Source organism: Cotesia glomerata, linkage group LG1, assembly GCF_020080835.1.
Source record: "Cotesia glomerata isolate CgM1 linkage group LG1, MPM_Cglom_v2.3, whole genome shotgun sequence".
Taxonomy (NCBI): domain Eukaryota; kingdom Metazoa; phylum Arthropoda; class Insecta; order Hymenoptera; family Braconidae; genus Cotesia; species Cotesia glomerata.
In genome coordinates this window covers 21684340-21706487 of record NC_058158.1, presented here as the reverse complement: position 1 = coordinate 21706487, position 22148 = coordinate 21684340, and the positions used below count along the sequence as shown (strand labels likewise).

Here is a 22148-nt window from a genome sequence, read left to right as displayed (position 1 = left end):
TAAATGAATCAACCAATTTTCACGCGGTTGGCAGTATTTGACGCAATTTTTTTAGTTTCATAAAGAATCTTCAAGTTTGAATTGATAAAACTAGGAAATTTGGAGTAATTCCAAAAAAACACTTTTTTTGGTTTTCTTTCGTTCATGATATTTCTTGAACGAATTGACCAATTTTGACCGGCTTGACGGCGATCGACGTAATTTTTTCATGCTAATAGCGGATTAGTTTTTGAAATTGATCAGTGGATCCATTTAAAAGTTATTCCAAAAAATGTCGGAGTTATGTTAAAAAACACTTGTTTCCAAATATTTTATCGAGGATATCTCTCGAACCAATCAACCGATTTCCACGTTTTTGGCGGCGATCGACGCGGTTTTTTAAGCTCTGAAATTATTCTGGATCATCAAACACGATCTGAGAAGAAATGACGAAGTAATGTCAAAAAAAGACTTTTTTCGGTTTTCTTTCGTTCACGATATCTCTCGAATTAATCAACCAATTTTGACCAGATTAGCGACGATCGGCGTGGTTTTTCAAGCTTAAAGGCAAATTAGTTTTTGAAGTTGATCGATAGAGCCGTTTAAGAGATATTCCAAAAAAACCACTTTCAAAAATGATTTTTTTCTTATTTTTTTTTGAGATTTTTCAAAATTTCTCAGTCTATCGGTCCGAATCGGTTCAAATTCTCAGGAAATCTAAGTTTGAGGGAACTCTTTAGAACGCCGTTTAGTACGTTCCGATCGGTTCAGTCGTTCAAAAGCTATAAGCAAATCACATAGTCACACACACACACACACACACACACACACACACACACACACACACACACACACACACTTGGGGCAGAGGAGAAACTGCTACCAGGCGCGTCTCCCCGTAGCGGATGGGAGAACGCTCGCTGTACCTGGTACAGAGGGTAGAAGCCAAATAAAATACGTTCCCGTGGACAAAACTCCCCTGTAATGGGTTGGTCACACTAACTGACCTAACAAGACGATCGTTCCCTGCTGTGACCCACTGGGAGTGACCAGAACCTCGTGTCGTAGTTTCTGACGATGCAGGCCACGGCTGATGTGAGCTTGCTCTGCCGAGATGTAAGTTGCAGCAGTGGATCAGGAGCCAGCCACTTCGGGCCTTGATCAGGAAGTACGCAGTGAGTGTTAGAGATCGGAATCTTCACCGCTCCGAGCGAGTCTAGTCCGTCCGTGTATTCCGGGACTGAAGAAGCAATGGACACTGGAGCTGAAGGTGACGGTGAATCAGTCGCGGAAGACAGAAGCAGAACTAGCAGCAAGTCAACTAAGAGAAAAGATCGATCTTCTCCCGACCCAACGATTAGCCAAGTTGTGAAGAAAAAGGACCTGAAACCAAGCTCTCCGAAAAACACGGCAGTGCAGAACGCCGGAAAAAAAGAGGTGACTGAATGGCAGAAGGTCCAATCCAAGGAGGAGAAGGAGCAAGCGAGAGAGCGGTTACCAAAACAACCGGTGAACAAATCTCGGCCGGAGTCTAAGCGGAAAACACCGCGAAAATTCACCAAACCAGATGCCTTAATTATTCGACCCTTGAGAAGGCAAAATACGCCGAGATACTGCGTCGGATTAAAAAAGATGTCCCACCAGATCAGACCCGTGACGTCGTTGACAAGGTTCAAAAGACGAATGATGGGAATATGCTCATTACGCTTTCCAGAAAGACCGCAGACAAAGGACAAGCTTTGCTGAAGACCATCAAGAGCATCCTTAAAGAAGAAGCGCAAGTCATCTGTAAAGTCCCAGAGGAACAGCTTGAAATCCGGGACATTGACGACGAAACAACTAAAGACGATATCTGGAAGGCCTTACAAGAGGCAGCTGGAAATGACTACGAAATACCTGAAGATGTCATTAAAATTCGTCCGGCCTACAGAGGTACTCAAACTGCTTCGGTACGATTCCCAGCAGCAATAGTGCAGAAGATACTCGGAAAGACAGGCAAAATAAGGATTGGTTGGGTAAATTGCCGTGTCAGAGCAGTTAAGACACCACTACGATGCTATAAGTGCTGGCACTTTGGGCACACTACTGCCCAATGTAAAAGCGAAGTCAACCGATCTGGGCTTTGCATCAAATGTGGGCAAACAGGTCATCAAGCTGCTCAATGCCCAAATAAAGTGAAATGTGCGTTATGTGCGGAAAAACCTGGCTCTCAGGACACTGCTCACCGGTCTGGTTCTGGCCGATGCCCAGTCTTCCAAGAAGCACTCCAGAAGCTGACAAATAAACGAACATGAGGATACTGCAGCTTAATATCAATCACTGCGAAGCTGCGCATGACCTGCTTATGCAGACAGTACGGGAATTAAAGCTCGACGTTGTGCTTTTATCGGAGCCATATAAACATCTAGCTGGATGAACGCAAGATAAACTTCGGGTAGGAAATAAGAAAGCACCGGGATTGGACGGAATCCCTAATATAGCCTTGAAAACCATCATTAAGGCAGCACCAACATTATTTCTAGACGCTTACAACGCATGCCTCAAGGAGGGGACTTTTCCTCGTAAGTGGAAACAGCAACGGTTAGTACTTTTACCTAAAGAAAAGAAACCGCCAGAAGAACCGTCATCTTACCGACCACTCTGCATGCTAGATACGGCGGGTAAGATATTTGAGCGTATCATCCATCAGCGAATAGGTGCAGTAGTCGACCCACTCTTGACAGACAACCAGTATGGATTCCGGAAAGGACGATCAACCCTGGACGCGATCAACCTGGTTGTTAATACGGCCAAAGAGGCAATCGCAGGAACTAGATGGAAGGGTGGAACGAAGAAGTACTGCCTGGTGGCTGCCTTGGACATCAAAAATGCTTTCAATTCCGCTAATTGGGACTGCATCATGCAAGCTCTCGACGAGAAGAACGTGCCAACATATCTTCGCAGACTAGTGATTAGCTATTTTACAGATAGAGTGCTGAAATACGATACAAAGAATGGTCCGAAAGAGTATGATTTAACCGGTGGTGTGCCACAGGGCTCTGTTCTTGGTCCACCTCTGTGGAATATCATGTATGACGGGCTCCTGAGACTGAAGCTTCCAAGATGTGTCAAACTGGTAGCGTATGCGGATGATGTTGTCGCAGTGATCGTCGCCAAACATCTCGACGAGATTCAACATCTGTTTGACATCACTTTTGAGTAGATCAACCAGTGGATGGATACAGTGAACCTACAACTGGCCAAGCAGAAGACCGAAGCAGTGCTTATTACCAGCCGAAAAGAAGTTGAAACAATTAAGCTAAAAGTCGGTGACCGAGAAATCACATCACAACCTCATATACGATATCTGGGAGTGATGCTTGATGCCCGACTCAACTTCAAGCAGCAAGTGGAACACGTCTGTACGAAAGCGTCAGTAGTGAGAGCTAGTCTCGCACGATTGATGCCGAACGTCGGAGGCCCAAAGCAGAGCAGGAGGCTACTATTGTCATCAGTAGTCACATCGGTGCTCACCTACGGAATATCCATTTGGGCTGACGCACTAGAGGTGCTAGATTCATGGAGAAAAGCTGGACCAATATATCGTATGAGTGCCCTACGAGTTGCAAGCGCCTTTCGAACAATATCAGAGGAAGCAGTGTGTGTCATTTCCGGAACTTTGCCGCTCAGAGTCCTAGCTGAGGAAAGACGGAACCTTTACCAACGAAAGAGGACAACCACACAAAGTGCCGAGGAACTCAGAGCTAAAGAACGGCAGAACAGCATCGCACGATGGCAATCGCAGTGGGACGCCGCGACAACAGGGAGATGGACACACCGTCTCATACCGAAGATCGACGTTTGACTAAACCGAAGTCATGGCGAGGTCAATTACTATCTGACGCAGTTGTTGTCAGGACATAGATGTTTTCGGACGTATCTTCACCGCTTCAAGCATGATGATTCACCGGAGTGCCCATCCTGCCCAGGAATCAATGAAGACGCGGAGCACGTTTTCTTTGAGTGCCCACGATTTTACCCACAGCGAGATGAGCTTGAGATGATCTTAAAGAAGAAAATCCAACCAAAGATAATAGTAGAAGCAATATTGTCATCAAGAGCCTCCTGGAACGCCATCAGCCTATTTGCAACAGAAGTCCTTACAGACTTGCGTTCCATCGAAAGAAGAAGAGCAAATGACAACAACTAGAAGAAAGTTAAAATAACACCTTAGCTACCAGAAGAAAGAGTAGTAGCTAGATCCTCCCCTCACGAAGTAATGCCTAATGGCGGTTTCCATGAGGGATTAGAGGAAAGAGGAAAAGGGGTTTAGGGTTTAGTGGGTAGGGGCGCTAGCGTCGAGTTTTAGTATGACACTGCGTCGAGTCGCCACATATTCAGGCCAAACAACTATGCCTAGAATCCGTAAAAAGGATTCCCTCCCCTTAAAACAAAAAAAAAAAAACACATACACACACACAGATATGCATACAGACATAGTGACAACCTCGCGGGGATAGTCAGGGAAGCTTCCTGTGACCTTCAAACGTCGAAATTTGATGAAAACTCGATTTTTGCAAAACGGAGTTAAAACAATAACTTCCCGATTTTTGAAAATCTTCGATTTTCTTAGTGGAAAGTTAAAAGAATTGTTTTTCCCATGTTATTTAAATGGGAGGTGGAAAATTAGGGACAGACATCTCTAAATATTACACAGAAAGAAAGGTTCACTTGAGCCAAGAAAATATTTTTCTTCATAATTATTTACTTGGGCGAAAAACAAATTTTTTTTTGACACAAGAAATTTCACTTATTCCAACAAATCAATTCCCTTGCTTCTAGAAATACGTTTCTTGATCCAAGGCAATTTATTTAAGTCAAGAAAATTTTCTTGTTTTGAGAAAATTTCTCTCTTGCTCCAAAAAATTAAGTTCTTGACAGAAGTAAATTTTCTTGTTTTGAGAAAATTTTTCTCTTGCTCCAAAAAATTAAATATCTTGATAGTAAATTTTCATTAATATTTCTATTCGCTAACATGTCAAATGGGAAGATCAAATAATATTGAATAATTTTTTTTCATTCAATATGCATAATTGCTCGCTAAAATAATTTAAAATGGGTATCAAATATTCAAGAGAAAAATTTTCTCAAGATAAGAAAATTTTTTTCTCAGCTGAAGTAGGTGGCGCTGCTTCCCTAAAGTATCTAAAAATATTAATCAAATATAAAAATTTCTTGTATCAAGTATTTATGATAATTTGAATTAAGAAAAAATTACTTCCACCAAGAATAAAATTTCAAGAAAAATTTTTACTTCGGCCAAAACAACTTCGGTCTTCCTTAGGGCGACCGAAAATTTACTTGAGCCAAGAATTTTGTTCTCCAGTCAAGAAATCTTTCCTTCTGTGTAATATTAAGAGCTCCGCTTTGAACAGGCTTCTGTTCTCACTTTATGCAAGTTTTCAGCCTGTTTTTTCGTTGAAAAAAAAGTCGCCTAAAATTGACACACCCTAATATATATTAGGGTAATCCAAAAAAAAATAAAATTTTTTTTTTTCAAACAGGCTTAAAAGTTTCTTTTGGGTGTAAAAAAATTACTGTAAAAGGATGAGCCCTTAATATTAATATTAAGATTGTCCTCATCGCATTTTTTTAATTTCCATAAGAATAACGTGGAAAAAATTTTTTTTGCTTCTTCTGATTTTTGTACCGTTTAAACGATTGATTGACTTATAAATAACTGTTCTTATCTTTATAGAAAATTGAACGCTCTACAAAGAGATCTGAAAAAATTTTTTGATTTGTCCACTCGTTCAAAAGTTATTCAAGATCAAAGTTCAATTTTTCAAAAATTTTATCGAATTTTATAAATTACACCGAAACTGTTGGTTTCAGTATCAAAATAAGGATCAAATTTTTTGTCAAACATACATAGGACTTTTGATAAATGTTGACCAATGATTTTTTTTTACTTAATCAAATAAATAGGATGCTTTTAAGGAATTTTTTCGCAGTAAATCAAAAAATAAACAATTTTATTCTATTATTATATTCACTTTCATGTTATTAATAAATTTTTCTCAAAAAATTGCTTATTTATTTATATTAAATATATATCTTTGAAGTGATTTTTTAATTACAATTCGGAAAACATTGTCGATGGCCACGGAAAACCTGTTATTAATACTGCAACTATTCTTCATTTTTAGTTAGGCAGCAGTTATATTCGTCAATTAGTGCAATACCCTGTTCAGCAATCTCGTTCGTTACTTTCGAAGTTTTGAAAAATTCTAGACGAATGTTGAAGCTTCCTTTTTGTGTCCAAATTGGTGCGGCTTCCTTGTTGCCATTTTGTATTGGAAATTATTTTATATATATATATATATATATATACAGAGTGTCCCAGAAGTAACGGACGGCATTGTAGCATCTGATAATCAAAATAATTCTGAGACGAAAAGTCCTTAGCCATTTTTTAATCAGACGCATAGATAATTAATTATTAATTAAAATAACGTCCTTCTATGCGTTAGAGAGAGAGCACTAGTGTCAAGTCAAGTGCGTTCCAACGAAGACGCTTGCACGTGTGAATGTGTAAGTAAATATGTGTGACTACGTTAGCTATAGAAACTAGTTAGTCATACAGTTAGTTGTGTCTTTGTTTGGCACATACTTTACTGGACACTGGCGCTCTCTCTCTAACAAATAAAGAGACGTTATTTTTAATTAATAATTAATTATCTATGCGGTTAATTGAAAATGGCTTTTCGTCTCAGAATTATTTTTCATCAGATGCTATAATGGCGTCCGTGACTTTGGGACACCCTGTATATATGCTATATATGCTATATATATATATATATATATATATATATATATCCGGACATCTCGGCGGGAATAGTCAGAGTGGCTTCCGGGGACCTCAAAACGTGGAGATCCCATGAACCCTGATTAAAAATATTGATTGAAAAGTATTGGGAATCAGTCACCCCATGTAAACTGTATATCTATATATACATGAAAAAGAATTGAAAGTATTCAAAAGTATTCAAATTTCATCATTTTTAATCCTTTTTAATCAATATTTTTAACCAGGGAAAACCCAACTTTCTAAAATCGGACCACAACCAATAACTTCTCTTTATTGGAAAATTTTCAATTCCCGGGTCAAAAAATTTATGTAGAATTGGGTATAATTATATATGAAAAATGGCCCGGCATAATTATATATAATTATATCCAATTATATATAATTATATGCGATTATATATAATTGTATTATTTTTTTTTTTTCAAAAATGGATAAAAAAAATTGTTTTTTTTTTTTTTTTTAATTATTTTGAAACTAATACGATTCAGAGTATGATGTAGTAATCAGAAACTATTTTATCTGTGAAAAATTCCGGGCGTCCGCTGGGTTCGAATTCGACTTCTCCTGGTTATCAGTCCTGCACGCTATTCACTGATCTGAATCACATACTGTGTACCCGACAAAATCTATTAAATTTATTTACATTCAAACCCAAGAAAGATCAGATTTACATATAAATTTTATGAAATTTCTTAAAATCCTATAAAACTTAATAAAAGCAGTACATTTTTAATAGATGGTTTATTTTGACTATTGTTAATTTTTATATTGTTTTTTTTTTCTATAGAAAATGAATTGAATTTTTTAATTGAAGTATTGAAAGTTGATCATAGTAAAATAATCAATAATTTAAATATGCAAGCAGTAGTAAAACATATTATACCAGTTGCAGAATCTGAAAATTACTTGTTAATAAAATTGAGAGAAATACAAAGTGTTTTTCAGTTGTTAAGAGTAGGATAAGCAAGGATAAGTAAGTAAGGAGATTTTGTATGTAAGAGACCAGATAATTTAAAAAAAATTTGGTAATTTTATTACAAAATTGGATTTAAATCCCTACTAATATTATAAATGTGAATGTAAGTTTGTTTGTTACGCTTTCACGCAAAAACTACTTAACCTATCATCATAAAACTTTGTACACATATTCTTGGAAGTATTAGAAGTAACATAGGATACTTTTTATTAAAGAAAAAAATTTATTTTTTACGGAAGATAAAAAAATTGTTTGTCAAAAAATTAGAATCACATTGATTCAGTTCTATTGGAATGTAATGATCTTTGATATTTATCGAAGGACTACAACGCGAGCAAAGCAGCGGGTAAATGCTAGTTAAAAATAAAATCATTGTTTATAAAAAATTTATCTTTGTCATCACTTTTTCCAACTTTGAAGATTTAGTATGATTTTCATTTAATCATACGAAAAATATAAAAAAAAATCATTATCTATAATATCATATAATTTAATATGATTTGATATAATTATACATAATTGTTTATAATTATACAAAAGTTACGAAGAACATCATACATAAATTTTTAAAATTATACATCATTTTATGTAATCTATATATATATATATATATATATATATATATATATATATATATATATATATATATATATATATATATATATATATATATTGTGACGTTATTTTTTTGACCGGGGTCTATTTAAAATGAACGTCACTAGCGCCAACGGATTTTTTGTGATTTTAAGTCGATATTGCAAGGCCAAAATTTTATAGAAAATAATTGAGAGGATTAAAAGTGAGTCTTTAGCGAACCTTCAGTGAGTTCTTAGCGAGTCTTTAGTGAGTAGAGTCCGAGTGTAGATGCCGAGTAACGAGGAGCTACAGTTTTAGTGTGAATTTAGAGAGTTACAGTTACAGTCGAGCTTTTGAGATTTTTAAGATTAGAGTCAGTTTTAGAGTAACGTTTTGGAAAATATTGAGGTTGAGTCATTTAAGGTTTTTATTGAGTTATTTTGAGTTTTGAATTTTGAGTTTTGAGTTTCGAATTTTAAGTTTTGGGTTTTGAGGCTGCAGAGTATGTGGGTAAATCAGCGTTACCGTGGAGCGGGACTATAAGTCACCTGGTTTCGTTTGATGCTAGACGCCAGTCTAACCCTTTGAGACTTCCAGGTGGAATGCCTAGGTCTGGTTGAGATACCAGCGCTCTGATGTAGAGGAACATGACGAAAGCATATGGGATCAGTTTGAGTTACGTTTACGTTTACGTTTTTCGTTAAGTTTTTGTTACGTTTAAGTTACGTTTTTGATATTTTAATTTTGAGTTTAAGTTACGTTTTGAGTTACGTTTTTGGTTTCGATCCCAGCAGTAGTCAGTTCCCGGAGAGCGTCCACTAAAGGAATATCTGTACTCCGAGCCTCAATTGTTTAATTTAGAGATTAAAATGTTTATGGGGATTAATTGAATATAAAAATTTTAGTTGGGAGTGAGTCACGTTTAAGAATACTTGAGTTTTAGATTTTGTTAAAGAGAGTTGAGTCTTAGACCTCGTAGAGGACAGTCGAGTTGGAGAGTCGCCTCTGATCACTTCAAGTGATCGGATGTGCGTATTATTGCAGCTACAGGTTAAGAGTTTAGTCTCTTGAATTTTAGTCTACGTTACAGAAATGAATATAGTTATGAGGTTTATTTAAGTTAGTATAAAAAGTTACTCAGCATCGGCATTGTTTATATCAGGTATGATTTTAGTTTATTTATTGTAATTTGAGCGTTAATAATTTAGTTTTTGGTCTTGAGATATCGGATAGTCTCGTTTATAGTAAACTTTTGTATTATAAAGAATTTAGAGTTTTGTTGATAAATTTAATTGAGATTGTTATTCGAGTCATTAAGATTTATTTATTTATTTTTTTTATTTTATAAGAATAAGGTACTGTAACTTGGCTATAGCGTTGATATTGTTAGCTATATCGTTCTAGTAATTTTATATAGATTTGAGATTAAGTTTGTTAATTAAGTTTACGGTTTACTGAATAAATACCGATTTTGTTTTAATGATAAATTTTTAGTGTTGCGTATAAAATTATTACAATTATGGATCCTCTCTAACCGAACCACCCCCTTTCTCCACAAACCAGCACACTGAGCAACCCCGAGGTATTCCGTTGTCCTTCTGATTTTTGGTCTTTATTTTGTTAAGTTTTCTGTATTTTCGATTTAGTTTACGTTTTAGCTAGTTTGATAATTCCTAGCGAATAAAAATTATCTAATTACGTTTGAGTTTAAGTTTGAGTTCTGATATTGGTTGAGTTTGCGTTTAAGTTTAGCTAGTTTGAGAATTCCTAGCGAATAAAAATTCTTTACGTTCCGTGTTCACTAGTTTGGTAATTCTAGTGATTAAAAATTACCTGGCGCCCTATTTTATCGAGACTAGAGACCAAGAATTGGAAAGATAACGAAGTATAATCCAGATTTTATTTTTAGAATTAAGTTTAGTTAAGTTCCCGTATACCCCCCTTGAAATTTTGGGTTATAATATATATATATATATATATATATATATATATATATATATATATATATATATATATATATATATATATATATATAAATAAATTGCTGTGCGTTAGTCTCTCTAAAACTCAAAAACGGCTGGACCGATTTTCAAAATTTTTTTTTCGTTTTGTTCGCTATAGTTCAGAGATGGTTTGGAAAAATAAAAATTTTTAAAAAACTCGAAAGTTCAGCTAAAAAAATAAAAAAAAAAAAAAGTTAATTGCTGTGCGTTCGTCTCACTAAAACTCAAAAAAGGCTGGACCGATTTTCAAAATTGTTTTTTTTTTTGATTTGTTTGCTGTAGTTCAGAGATGATTCAGAAAAAAAATTTTTTTGGAAAACCCAACAGTTTAGCTAAAAAAATCATTATCATTAATCATCATCGAATAATAAAAAAATATAAAAATAAATTGCTGTGCGTTAGTCTCGCCAAAACTCAAAAACGGGTGGACAAATTGAACAATTTTTTTTTTGTTTTGTTCGCTATAGTTAAGGGATGATTTAAAAAAAAATTAGGAAAACGGTAGACCCTGAAGGCCATCCGTGCAATTTCCCGCTAATTCCTTACCTAGATGCTTAAAATTGCACTTATGACGTTTTTGAGCTCTTCCAGCTCAAAAATACAATTTATATGTTATTTTGAGCTCTCCGAGCTCAAGGAGACAGCTTTCCTATGCTTTTGAATTCTTTGAGCTCAAAAATCTTATCAAAGTTCGATGAAACACGATTTTTAAATTTTCAAACTACTATAACTTTTGAATGAATTAATCTATTTTCACGCATTTGGCAGCGATAGATGTAGTTTTTTAAGCTCTATAAATAATTCCAAACATAAAAATTGATCTGATGAAACATTTCGGAGTTATTACAAAAAAACACTTTTTTCGATTTTTTTCGACAACGATATCTGACGAACGCATCAACCGATTCTTACGCTTTTCGTGGTGATCGATGCAGGTTTTCAAGGTTAAGAGCTAATGAGTTTTTGAGGTCGATCAGTTCAGCCAATTCGGAGATATTTAAAAAAAATGAAAAAAAAAAAAAATTTTTTTTTTCACTTTTTTTGCGATTTCTCGAAATCTACTGGTCCAAATCGGTTCCGACTTTCAGAAAATCTAAGTTTGGCGAAGACTTTTCGAATGACATTAACTGCGATCAAATCGGTCAAGCCGTTCAGAAGTTATAAGAGGTTTACACACACACACACACACACACACACACACACACACACACACACACACACACACACACACACATACAGACGTACGGGCATCATCGTAAAAATAGTCAGGAAAGCTTCTTAGGGCTTCAAAACGTCGAGATCTGTTGTAACCTCGATTTTTTCAAAACGGGGTGAAAACAATAACTTCCCGATTTTTTGAAAATTTTCGATTTTCTTAGCGGGAAGTTAAAAATTTTTGAAAAATGCGAAAGTTCAGCTAAAAAAATCAAAAATTATTAATTTCGTGTTGGAATCGCTATTGTTACGCTTGAGCCTCAAGGTTGCAAGAGAGTACCAAAATTGTTCGATATATAGGAAGATACATACAAGTATACTGCAGAGTTGTACTATTTACCTATTCAGTTTGTCGGACATAACCACAAATCGCAAGAAGAAACGCAAGAAAAATGTTTGTCATTACTTTTGTTTTGTTCGTGTTTATTTTTGTAATGTTTATATCTATCTATCAATGGGGTATTCCATACCAAATCGACCACTTTTGAACCCGACCCCTTTAGATTTAGCTGAAACTTTACGATTCTTTTCTACTCTTCAAAAGACATTTTTGAGAATTTTTTCAAATTTTTTTAGCCAACCCAAAAAAAGTTATGAATTTTTTAAAAAAATGGCTTTTTTATTTTCTTTTAAAATTTATGAAACAAAAATTCTTGAAAAATTTTTTGAAAAATTTTTGATTTTTTTTGATTTTTTTTTTTTTGCTTAGTTTAGTGTCTAAAGTTTACGAAGTCACTAATACAGATTCAAGAAAAAAATAAAGAAAAAATTTTTTTTTCATTTTGACAAAAATTATGACCTTTTCAGAGCGAAATTCTTGCTCCTTTAATTTTTTCAAAAATTCAATCAAGTGGGAAAAAAAACGGTTTGCTGGATTAAATTGAAACTTTGTAGGGTTTTTGTGGGTATATTGAACAGTAAAAAGCACAACATTAGTGGTTTCCGCAATATTTTTAATTGAGCGTTTGATTTTCCAAAAAACCACAAAAAAGCCCTTTTTTCGTTGCTTTTTCAAATTCATGTAATGATTTAAAAAAATTTTTTTTTTCAAAAATCAATAGCCAATCCTTGTAGAGAATTTAATCAAGTTTTTAAAACCAACCTTGAAATTTATGTGCGATCATTGGTTGCTGAGATATTGGTATTCAAAGACGAAATGATCTTTTTCCATTCAAACACCGATATCTTAGCGATAAATGCTCGTATCGAGATTTTTAAAAAATCAAATTAAAGCTGAATGAACAAGTTATCAGATCCATATATGATGCTTAAGTCGAAAAAATTTTTTCCAAGTCCATAGATTAAAAATAAATTTCGAAATTTTTTTTTTTCGGTGGTTTTCTTAAGATTATTCGAAAAAAATTTTCAAAAAAAATTTACAAACTCAGATCCGAGAACTAGACACTTAGAGCTACAATTTGCTTTTTTTTTTTATTTGCTGTACGGTCATTTTTCTAGAAGTTACAGCCTGTTGAAAATCCCCCAAAAATTTGGAATTTTTTCTTGCTCCCTTAATTTTTGTGAGAAGTGTATAATCATATATAATTGCACATAATCTTTTTTACCCGGGTTTTCATAGCGGGAAGTTAAAAAGTATGGAATAGAATCAGAATTTTGAAATACTGGTTGAAGCCTTTTATATCCTAAAAAGATAATAAAATGAATACATTATTTCAGGATTAAAAAGTATTCAATAGAACCAGAATTTTGAAATACTGGTTGAATTCTTCTTTATTATAAAAAGATAATAAAATGAAGGAATTATTTCGAGATTAAAAAATTAGGATAACGGTTGACCCTAAAGGCCATCCCTGCAACTTCCCGCTAACTCCATACCCAAGCGCTCAACATGTCACTTATTTTATTTTTGTGTTTTTATAAGCTCTCCGAGCTCTAAGAGATAGCTGTTCTATGCTTTTGAGCTCTTCGAGCTCACAAGTTTGATAAAAGTTTCATAGACCACTATTTTTTGAATTTTCAAACCGCAATAACTTTTGAATGAATCAAGCGATTTTCTCGCGGTTTGCGGCATTCAACGCAGTTTTTTGAGATCTATAACAAATTTTAAAGAACAAACTTGTCAGACTAAAAATTTCATGGAAATTCTGAAAAAAACATTTTTTTCGAATTTTTTCGACGATATCTCACGAATGAATCAATCATTTTCAACCAGACCTGCAGCGATCGACTTGATTTTTTGAGGTGAAGAGCTGATCAGTTTTTCGAATTGATCAGTAAAAAGTTATTCCATAAAAAACTGTTTTTCTACTGGTCCGAATCGGTTCAAATTTTCAGGAGTAAGTTTGGTGGAACCCTTTGGAACCCTGCTTAGTTCATTCCAATCGGTCAAATGTTATAAGAGGGTCACACATACACACACACACACACACACACACACATACACACACATATTTTCAATTTTCTTAGCGGGAAGTTAAATGTGAATGGTAGAGTGGAATATAAAGAGCTACAAATATAATATAAATATATTATATTTATATTATATACATTTAATATATTACATAGTAATTATATATAAAGTTATTACATAATAATTATATATTTATTATAATACATTGGGAATAAAGTTAAATATAAATAGTCTATACCTTCGGAAGGTTCTGGGTTCGAATCCCGTGTCCGAGCTATCTAATAATTTTTTCTCGCATATTCTATAAACTCACATTAAGATTATCCTCTCCACATTTCTTTCTCAATCCTTTCCTACCAATATCCTGTTACGTGAATGTGGAACGCTTCACGTAATAATTACCGTAACTCCTATTCTTTCTCGCTTCACAGCATTATTTATATTTGTAAATTATTATGTAATAATTGTTTATAATAATTTTACCCTTTATTCGGACTATACTATATAATACATGAAGGGGAAAAAAGTATGAAATAAAAACATAAATTCAAAATACTGATTAAATTCTTTTGTATTTAAAAAAGATAATCAAATGAAAACATTATTTTAGAATTAAAAAGTATTCAATAGTATCAGAACTTTAAAATAATAGTTGATTCCTTTTATATTCAAAAAAGATAATCAAATGAAGACATTATTTTAGGATTAAAAATTATTCAGTAAAGATATAAATTTCAAATACTGGTTGAATTCTTTTATATCTTAAAAAAATAATGATATTAAGACATTATTTCAGGATTAAAAAGTATTCAGTAGAATCAGAAATTTCATGCGCTAGTTAAATCCTTTTATATTCTAAAAAGATAATGAAATGAAGACATTATTTTAGGATTAAAAAGTATTCAATAGAATCAGAAATTTTAAATGCTTGAATCAGAGATTTTAGCTTGCAAATCACCTAAATACTCCATGTATGTTAGGTTAGTAGTCTTCAATGATGATACATTCCTTGGATTCGTTCCGAAAACTAGTTCTGAAGGAGTAAATCCCGTACTTTCATGTTTGGATGTGTTGTAATTTAATCCAACTAAATGAATCTTCGTCTCCCAGTTATCAGTATTTTCGTTAGAAAAGTGACGTAGGTAATCTTTTAACACTTGATGACTTCTTTCCAGACTGCCATTACTTTCAGGATGAAAGCTTGTAGTTGTAATATGTTTAATACCTAGCATTTTCTGAAAATTCTCCATTAATTTGCTAGTAAAATTGGTTCCTTTATCTGTCAGAATATTACTTGGCACTCCAAAGTAACCAACGTAATATTTTAAAAATTCACCTATTACTGTGGGAGCGTTGCAATCTGCGATTGGCATTCCCACAAAATATTTGGTTAACCCTTGACAAGCACACATCTAAACCGTATACCTCTTTAGGCATTGAGGGTGAAAAGTACCCAAAAGTACCTCAAAAAATTTTTTATAAAATAGATATAATATTAAATTAATTAGTGTCAATTAAAATAAATAAAAATACTATAGATGTTTAAATATACACAAAAAATTATAACAAAATAGAATTTTGGGGTGGGTACTTTTTACCCAGTGTGCTTGTCAGGAGTTAAACAATCTTGAATTGTTAAAACATACTTATTACGTCTTTCCGTTAACGGCAATGGTCCACAAATATCTATGGCAATTTTATCGTTGAAATTCCTCGGAGTATCAGTAATAATCATAGGCATTTTAGTTGGATGCCTATTGACTTTATTTCTTTGACTTATTTGACATTTCTTTACATAATTTTCGACATTTCTTCTTAATGTTTTCCAAAAGTCATTCTCACTAATTCTATATGTTTACTTTACTCCACCATGACCTCCAAGGAGACTATCATGATTTTCTATCAATATTTTCTCGATATCTTCTGTCTTGGGTACTATTCTTTCTTTATCGTGTAGAAAAATTGTTGTATTTCCTCGGAAAAATACTTCTTTTAAAATTTTCTCAATTTCTTTCTTGAAAAATCATGTTAATCGAGCACACTTATTGTGATCGATGTGAAGTTCCTTGAATTCTTCAGCAACGGCTAAGTAAGTACATCAATTCAAAAATTTTTTCTTTCAATTCATCTTTTGATGTATGTGAATTTTCTTCGACGATAATGTGATATTCCTCATGATCTTCTTTATGATAAACTTATATTGTTTGTCCTCCATTATCTCGGACAAATGACACATCAACGCTGCCCTCGGGTATCGCTGAATTTGTCAGAAATAACTGTTTTCCTAGTTAAATAATTTTTTGTTCTTTTTTATTTTCTTCTTTTTCTCCAACATCATCTTGATGATACTCTTCTTGGTACCTTTTCTACATTCTGTTAGTGTTTTCTACATTCAGTTAGTGCTTTCGTTTTCCTGCTATAATCTTTAATAAATTTTCTATAATATCCGGTCATTTCCAAAAATTGTCTTATTTGTTTAATATTTTTCGGAGTTAGAAATTTTGAAACACTTTTACATTTTTCTGGGTTCGGTTTAACTCCATCTTCAGTAATGATATGACCTAGATATTGCAATTCGGGTTTTAAATATTCTCACTTATCAGGCTGAAGCTTCAAATTAGTTTCTCTTAATCGCTGGAACACAATTTTCAGATTTTCGTTATGTTCAACCAATGTTCTTCCGTATACGATGATATCGTCGAGGTAAACGAAACATACTTTTCCGATAAGACCTTTCAAAGCGTTATCTATCATTCGCTGGAATGTAGCTGGCGCATTCTTTAACCCGAAAGGCATTTTCAAGTATTCAAAATGACCTTGAGGTGTGCTGAATGCTGTTTTCATACGATGCTTAGGATTTACCGCAATTTGGTGAAATCCACTTGCAAGATCAAAAGCAGAAAAGTACCTGGAATTTCCTAGTTGATCCAAAATTTCTTCAATGTTGGGAATCGGGTATGCATCCTGAATTGTTTTGTCATTTAATTTTCTAAAATCTATTACGACTCTCTATTTATTTTATTTGGTGCATCTTGTTTCTTGGGTACAATCCATAATGGCGAGTTGTGAGGGGAATTCGAGTTTTGAATCACTCCCTTCTCTTTCATTTCCTTAACTTGCCGGGCAATTTCTTCTTGTTGAGTAGTTGGAAACCTATATTGTTTAACATTGATAGGAATTTCATCTGTTGTTTCTATTGTGTGTTCCGCCAAATTTGTAGTAGGTAAAGGGTCACCTGGTAAATAAAAAATATCTTGATATGAATCAATGATTTCCCAAATTTCTTCTTTTTCTCTAGCTTTAATAATGTAAGACAGTCAGGTATTTTCTTTTAATACTTGACTACGCTTAGTTGAATATCCGCATCGCGGATTTGAGAATTTGTGACTGATCCCGATTAAAAATAATTGTTCTTTTCTTCGCAAGTATAATAGCATCTTCTTTTTCTAAAAACGGTCGACTTGCTATTCCATCTTCTTTTAACGGAAAATTATTCGGAACAACTAAGAAAATGTGATCTATTTTATCAACTGTAATTTTGCATTCTTGATTAGTTGATTACAAATAATTGGGATATCATTAATTCCAGTGGTTTCTGCGTTGATTTTTCTTACTGGAAACCCTAATGTACATTTTAATTTAATGATATTTACAGCTGCTCCTATGTCTGCCAGGAATGAATGATTTTGCTGTCCGACGGTGGTGTCGACTCTGAGCATGAAGCTTGCTCCTGGATTTCTTCAGTTTTTTGACATTAAGTATATTTTATCTGATTTGGTGGAACGTTTGGCACCTGCCGTGATGGAAAATTTTGATATGATATTTGTCGTTTCTCAGGACAGTCTTTTATAAAATGTTCATAACTTCCGCAATTATGACAAGGATATTTGTTTTTCTGCTCTGGTTTCTGTGGAGATCCTTGACCTTTTCCGAGACGTGTACTTCGTTTTTGAGAGTGAAGTTCACTTTCAGCGAGCTGCATATATAGTCAAAAGATACTACGCAGTTACCCCCACTCCTCTACTTTAAAACCGGTTTGATGACGTCATCTACTACGCAATAAGAAAATTCTAGAACAGTATGAGTCATCTACTACGCAGTTACATGACCTTGAACAGGTTTAAACCTGTCTGATGACGTGGTTAACTACGCAGTTAGAAAGTTCTAGAATGGTATGAGTCATCTACTACGCAGTTACATAATCCTGAACAGGTTTAAACCTGTTTGATGACGTTATCTACTATGCAGTTAGAAGTAATAACAGCAAGTACCAGATGTCGCTGTGTAAAATCCTTCTCGCAAGTAGTTGTAGTAACTTCATTTTAAATATATAAAACATGGACAGATACATAATATAAATGCGTAATCCTGAACTATTGATCTGTTATGGCTGAGCCAAAGGCGGGTTAATAGTTATGGATGTTTTTTTCTAACCTCAAAATTCAAAATAATGGAAATCAGATTCAAAATGGCGGATTTAAAACTCAAAATGGTGGATAGCAGCCACCAGATGGCGGATAGTGGCCACCAGATGGCGGATAGTGGCCACCAGATGGCGGATAGCTACCACCAAATGTCGGAAAAAATGGCGGGAAAATGTCATCTATGAAAAGCTCAATTATATCCACAGTCAATAAAAAAAAACCTTAACCATATCCACACTCGATAAAAAAAACCTCAACCATACCCACAGCATGTACACAAACCCACTGCCGGAAAAACAGACGTGCGATCAGTAAAGTAGATTTAGTATGGACACTTACCAGATCTGTTTGACCGGTTGATAAGGCGCCTCCTGCTACCCTACCCGTGGTTACTCATTATACTAAACTAACCCTGTATGTAATAGTTTTTTTAGCAGTTATTGTTCTCGTTCCTTTTATTTTGAACTGCCCTGCTCCGTCTCATAAAAAGGTTCACTACAGTTACTAAGGTCACTAAATTCTTCGTATATATAGTTGGGTATGATGTTGAAAAAAGTTCCTATAAACATATTTTATTTTTTAATTTTTTGTACCTATCAATTAAATCTACTTCCATTTTTGGCAGTTACAAAAAAAATTAGAAACTACTCTGCAACGAATTGTTTGATTTTTTTTTCTTTTAAAAATTAATTGTACAATTTGTTATTTTCATTAAAAAGTAGTGAACGATATGAAGCGTAAATTTTGAACTCTCCCCAACTTTTTAATCTTGCTTTGAGTATGAGTAATATTTGATTAACATTTCATTTTTTAGGAATGTCTATATCATCACCCGGTTCATAAAATCTCATTTATTGCACAAGATATGACTGATTCACGAGCTTTTGGTTACATTTTTGGATCTCCGGACACTGGTCATCGATTTTTTGGTATAAAGACTGATAAAGCTGCAAACCAGGTTAGTATTTAACTTGACTATGAACTTATTCGGCTGTATTGAACCAAGCTTACAAAGTGTTGTTCAGGTTAAAATATCTAAACAGAATGTGATTGTGTCAAGTAAATTTATCATCTTATCGGTATTAAAATTGATTCATTATCATTCATTTATTGCTGATTAAAAATATAGATTGAATAGAAGTGACTCAATCTAAACTGTCTATTTGGGGCATTCCGACCCACACGATACCATTTAAAAAATTTTTTGATATTTTTTGTTATCACTAAAAAATCTCCTTCAGATCAATTTTAAGATTTTTTTGATTATTGGTTCAAGAGATATCGAATTAAAAAAAAAAAAAAAAGTGTGAGCCGTCACGGGACGCCTGGCAGATGTGAAACATCGACATTATTTTGTAAAAGTAATATGCAGAAAAGAACAGATTGTGATAGGAACTAAATATGTCATAATAATAAAATAAAATATTACGATTTTTTTTTCCAGATAACGATGGCTATTTATTGAATAAACATTTATTTTCATTAAATACAAAAATTTACGAATTTATTTCAAATCGTGACTACTTAATTCGTTTAATCAGTGACTTCGGTAATAGTTATATTCGATGTTGCCTCTGAGGACGGTATTACTGTGACAATTGGTCGATGGTAACTGAAGTATGTTACAAAAGTATTAGACATAACATTATCAAGATATCTAATAAATACAGCATCTATTGTTGTTCCGCATCTGGTGGTGGGTTCTCTTGGATTGTTATTAATTTGCAATTGAAATTCTTCTTGGAAAAACGTAATTAATGGCGTTGATTCATCTTTTGAAAAATTTACATTGAAATCCCCAGCTAAAATCAATGGTAGTTTGTCTTTATTGGTTTTAAAAGTTATTGAATCTCTGTGACTTTACGGAAATAATCTCTCGTGTAAAAATGAAATGATGTCATTTATTTTTTTATTAGGAGAAATGTACACAACAATCATCGTCAATTCACTTCCATCTTCTAGTTTAACGTGTAAAGCATATATATCGCCAATAGATGTTTGGGAGACATGAACTTCTGTAGCATTTTGAATTACTAAATCCATGTTGAATGTAGTAATATGTGAAGTATTGTTGTTTTTATAAATGGCAACTCCAGCGGCTCTAACATTTTGTCTCTTAAATTTAGCTATACAATGAAAATTAGGTAAGTCAACTGATTCATCTGCAGGAAGCCATGTTTCAGTTAGTAATAAAAAGTTACTCCTTTGACAAATAGAATTTTGTAAATCAGTAGTATGTCTTCTGAAACTTTGGCAGTTTAAAGTATAAATGGTTAATTTATTTAATGGAGTTAATAAATTCAGTGATCAGTCCTTGCAATGTAGTAAGTTTGCTTAGAGATAATCCTTTAAATTCTTGCTGTAAACTTGAAACTGATGGATCTACTCTTCTTCCATGATAAAATCTTAAATTATCCTGACTGTTACATATAAATAACCCTTAAAGACTTGTTACTCGTGTTAAAGCTACGTAAAGTAATGAAATAGAATGACTTTTACTATACTCATAGACCACCTCGTCATATGTACCTCCTTGAGAGCTTAAATAAAAATTAGTATATTCTGGTACTATTAGATTAATAAAATCTTGCATAACATTAATAGTATTTCTTGTGTTTAACTGATCTTGGTGATGTCCAGTTTCAATAATAATATTTTGTGACCCCTGTGATGATTGTTGGGTTCTGATATATTTATAAAAAATATGTTATTAAAATATACAGAAAAATTTTAATTGGTTTTAATATATTAGTAAACTCAAGAATCTTAGCTAGTTATTTCAACATATTACTAAAGATCGTAAATTATAAATATCAATAATGAATGTTTCACTATAAATTCCACTATGATTAGAAAAATTAATTAATTTTTTAATGTTCATATTAATAACAAATAAGAAAAACATTCGTGCGCTGCATGCCATCAGCTGATTTTGAAATACAATTCTGTCAGTCTTAATAAATTTATTCTCTGAGCAATTGTTTTAATGCATTCATTTCAATAAGAATGAAATTGAAATTAATAATCAATTTAAAAACATTATATGCAATGAAATTTATGTGAATTTTAATCTACCAAGAAAGTAGATTTTACATTTACTGGCGTTCAAAACACACCAAATATACGCGTGCTTAATGCACAGATAAATGCATACTTTAATTATAAAAATATAAATAACTTACTGATGACTTGATAGTGTGTCATAGTGTGATTTTGCTTTCTTTGCAGGAGGCTGATCACTTTCACTCTCTAAATTATCACGGTCAGACATTTTATTATCAGAAAAATAATTTGTTTTCAAGTAAAACACAGGTTATGTGTACTGTAGTAAACAACACTGTATACACTACGGAGTATACACTATAGGTATTCGAGCTCAGTGTAGCGAGAAAAATGGCTTAGCGCCGGATCGAGTGGGAGAGAATCGCACAGTCGATTGCGCATGGTGACTCGTCGCCACACCGTACATACTACTGCATATAGACTGTATATATACCATCATATAGCGTGGCGACGCGTCGCCACGGCATGCGTCGCCACGCCAGAAATCGGTTTAACGTGCAGCTATAGATGTTTCACATCAAAAAGAAACCTCTTTCATTGATCTTTTATTCATAATTTTTATAACAATGGTCGAATTTCAAACATTTTTTTTTTAATTTTTGTCTTATTTCCATTTACTTTCTAAAGAAAGATAAAAATACTGCTATCTTTCGCCGGTAGGTCTTCTGCTATGTATGTATGTATGTATGTA

At 33.5% G+C, this 22148-nt stretch overlaps 2 protein-coding genes across 2 annotated transcripts in view; one reads left to right on the top strand and one right to left on the bottom strand.

Annotated features, from left to right (window-relative positions):
• The window catches only part of LOC123263996, a gene marked incomplete in the record, with an annotated part of 337741 nt that overhangs the window by 170884 nt on the left and 144709 nt on the right, over window positions 1-22148 (top strand). The window contains 1 exon segment of the mRNA XM_044727045.1: window positions 19209-19352. Within this exon segment, the coding sequence (XP_044582980.1) occupies window positions 19209-19352 (144 nt within the window).
• LOC123264066 lies at window positions 20729-21754 on the bottom strand. Its single transcript, XM_044727126.1, has 2 exons — window positions 21577-21754; window positions 20729-21078 (listed from the first exon to the last, which is right to left on the bottom strand). Exons 1-2 carry the CDS (start codon window positions 21663-21665, stop codon window positions 20835-20837), a joined length of 333 nt encoding a protein of 110 aa, XP_044583061.1. The 5' UTR covers window positions 21666-21754; the 3' UTR covers window positions 20729-20834.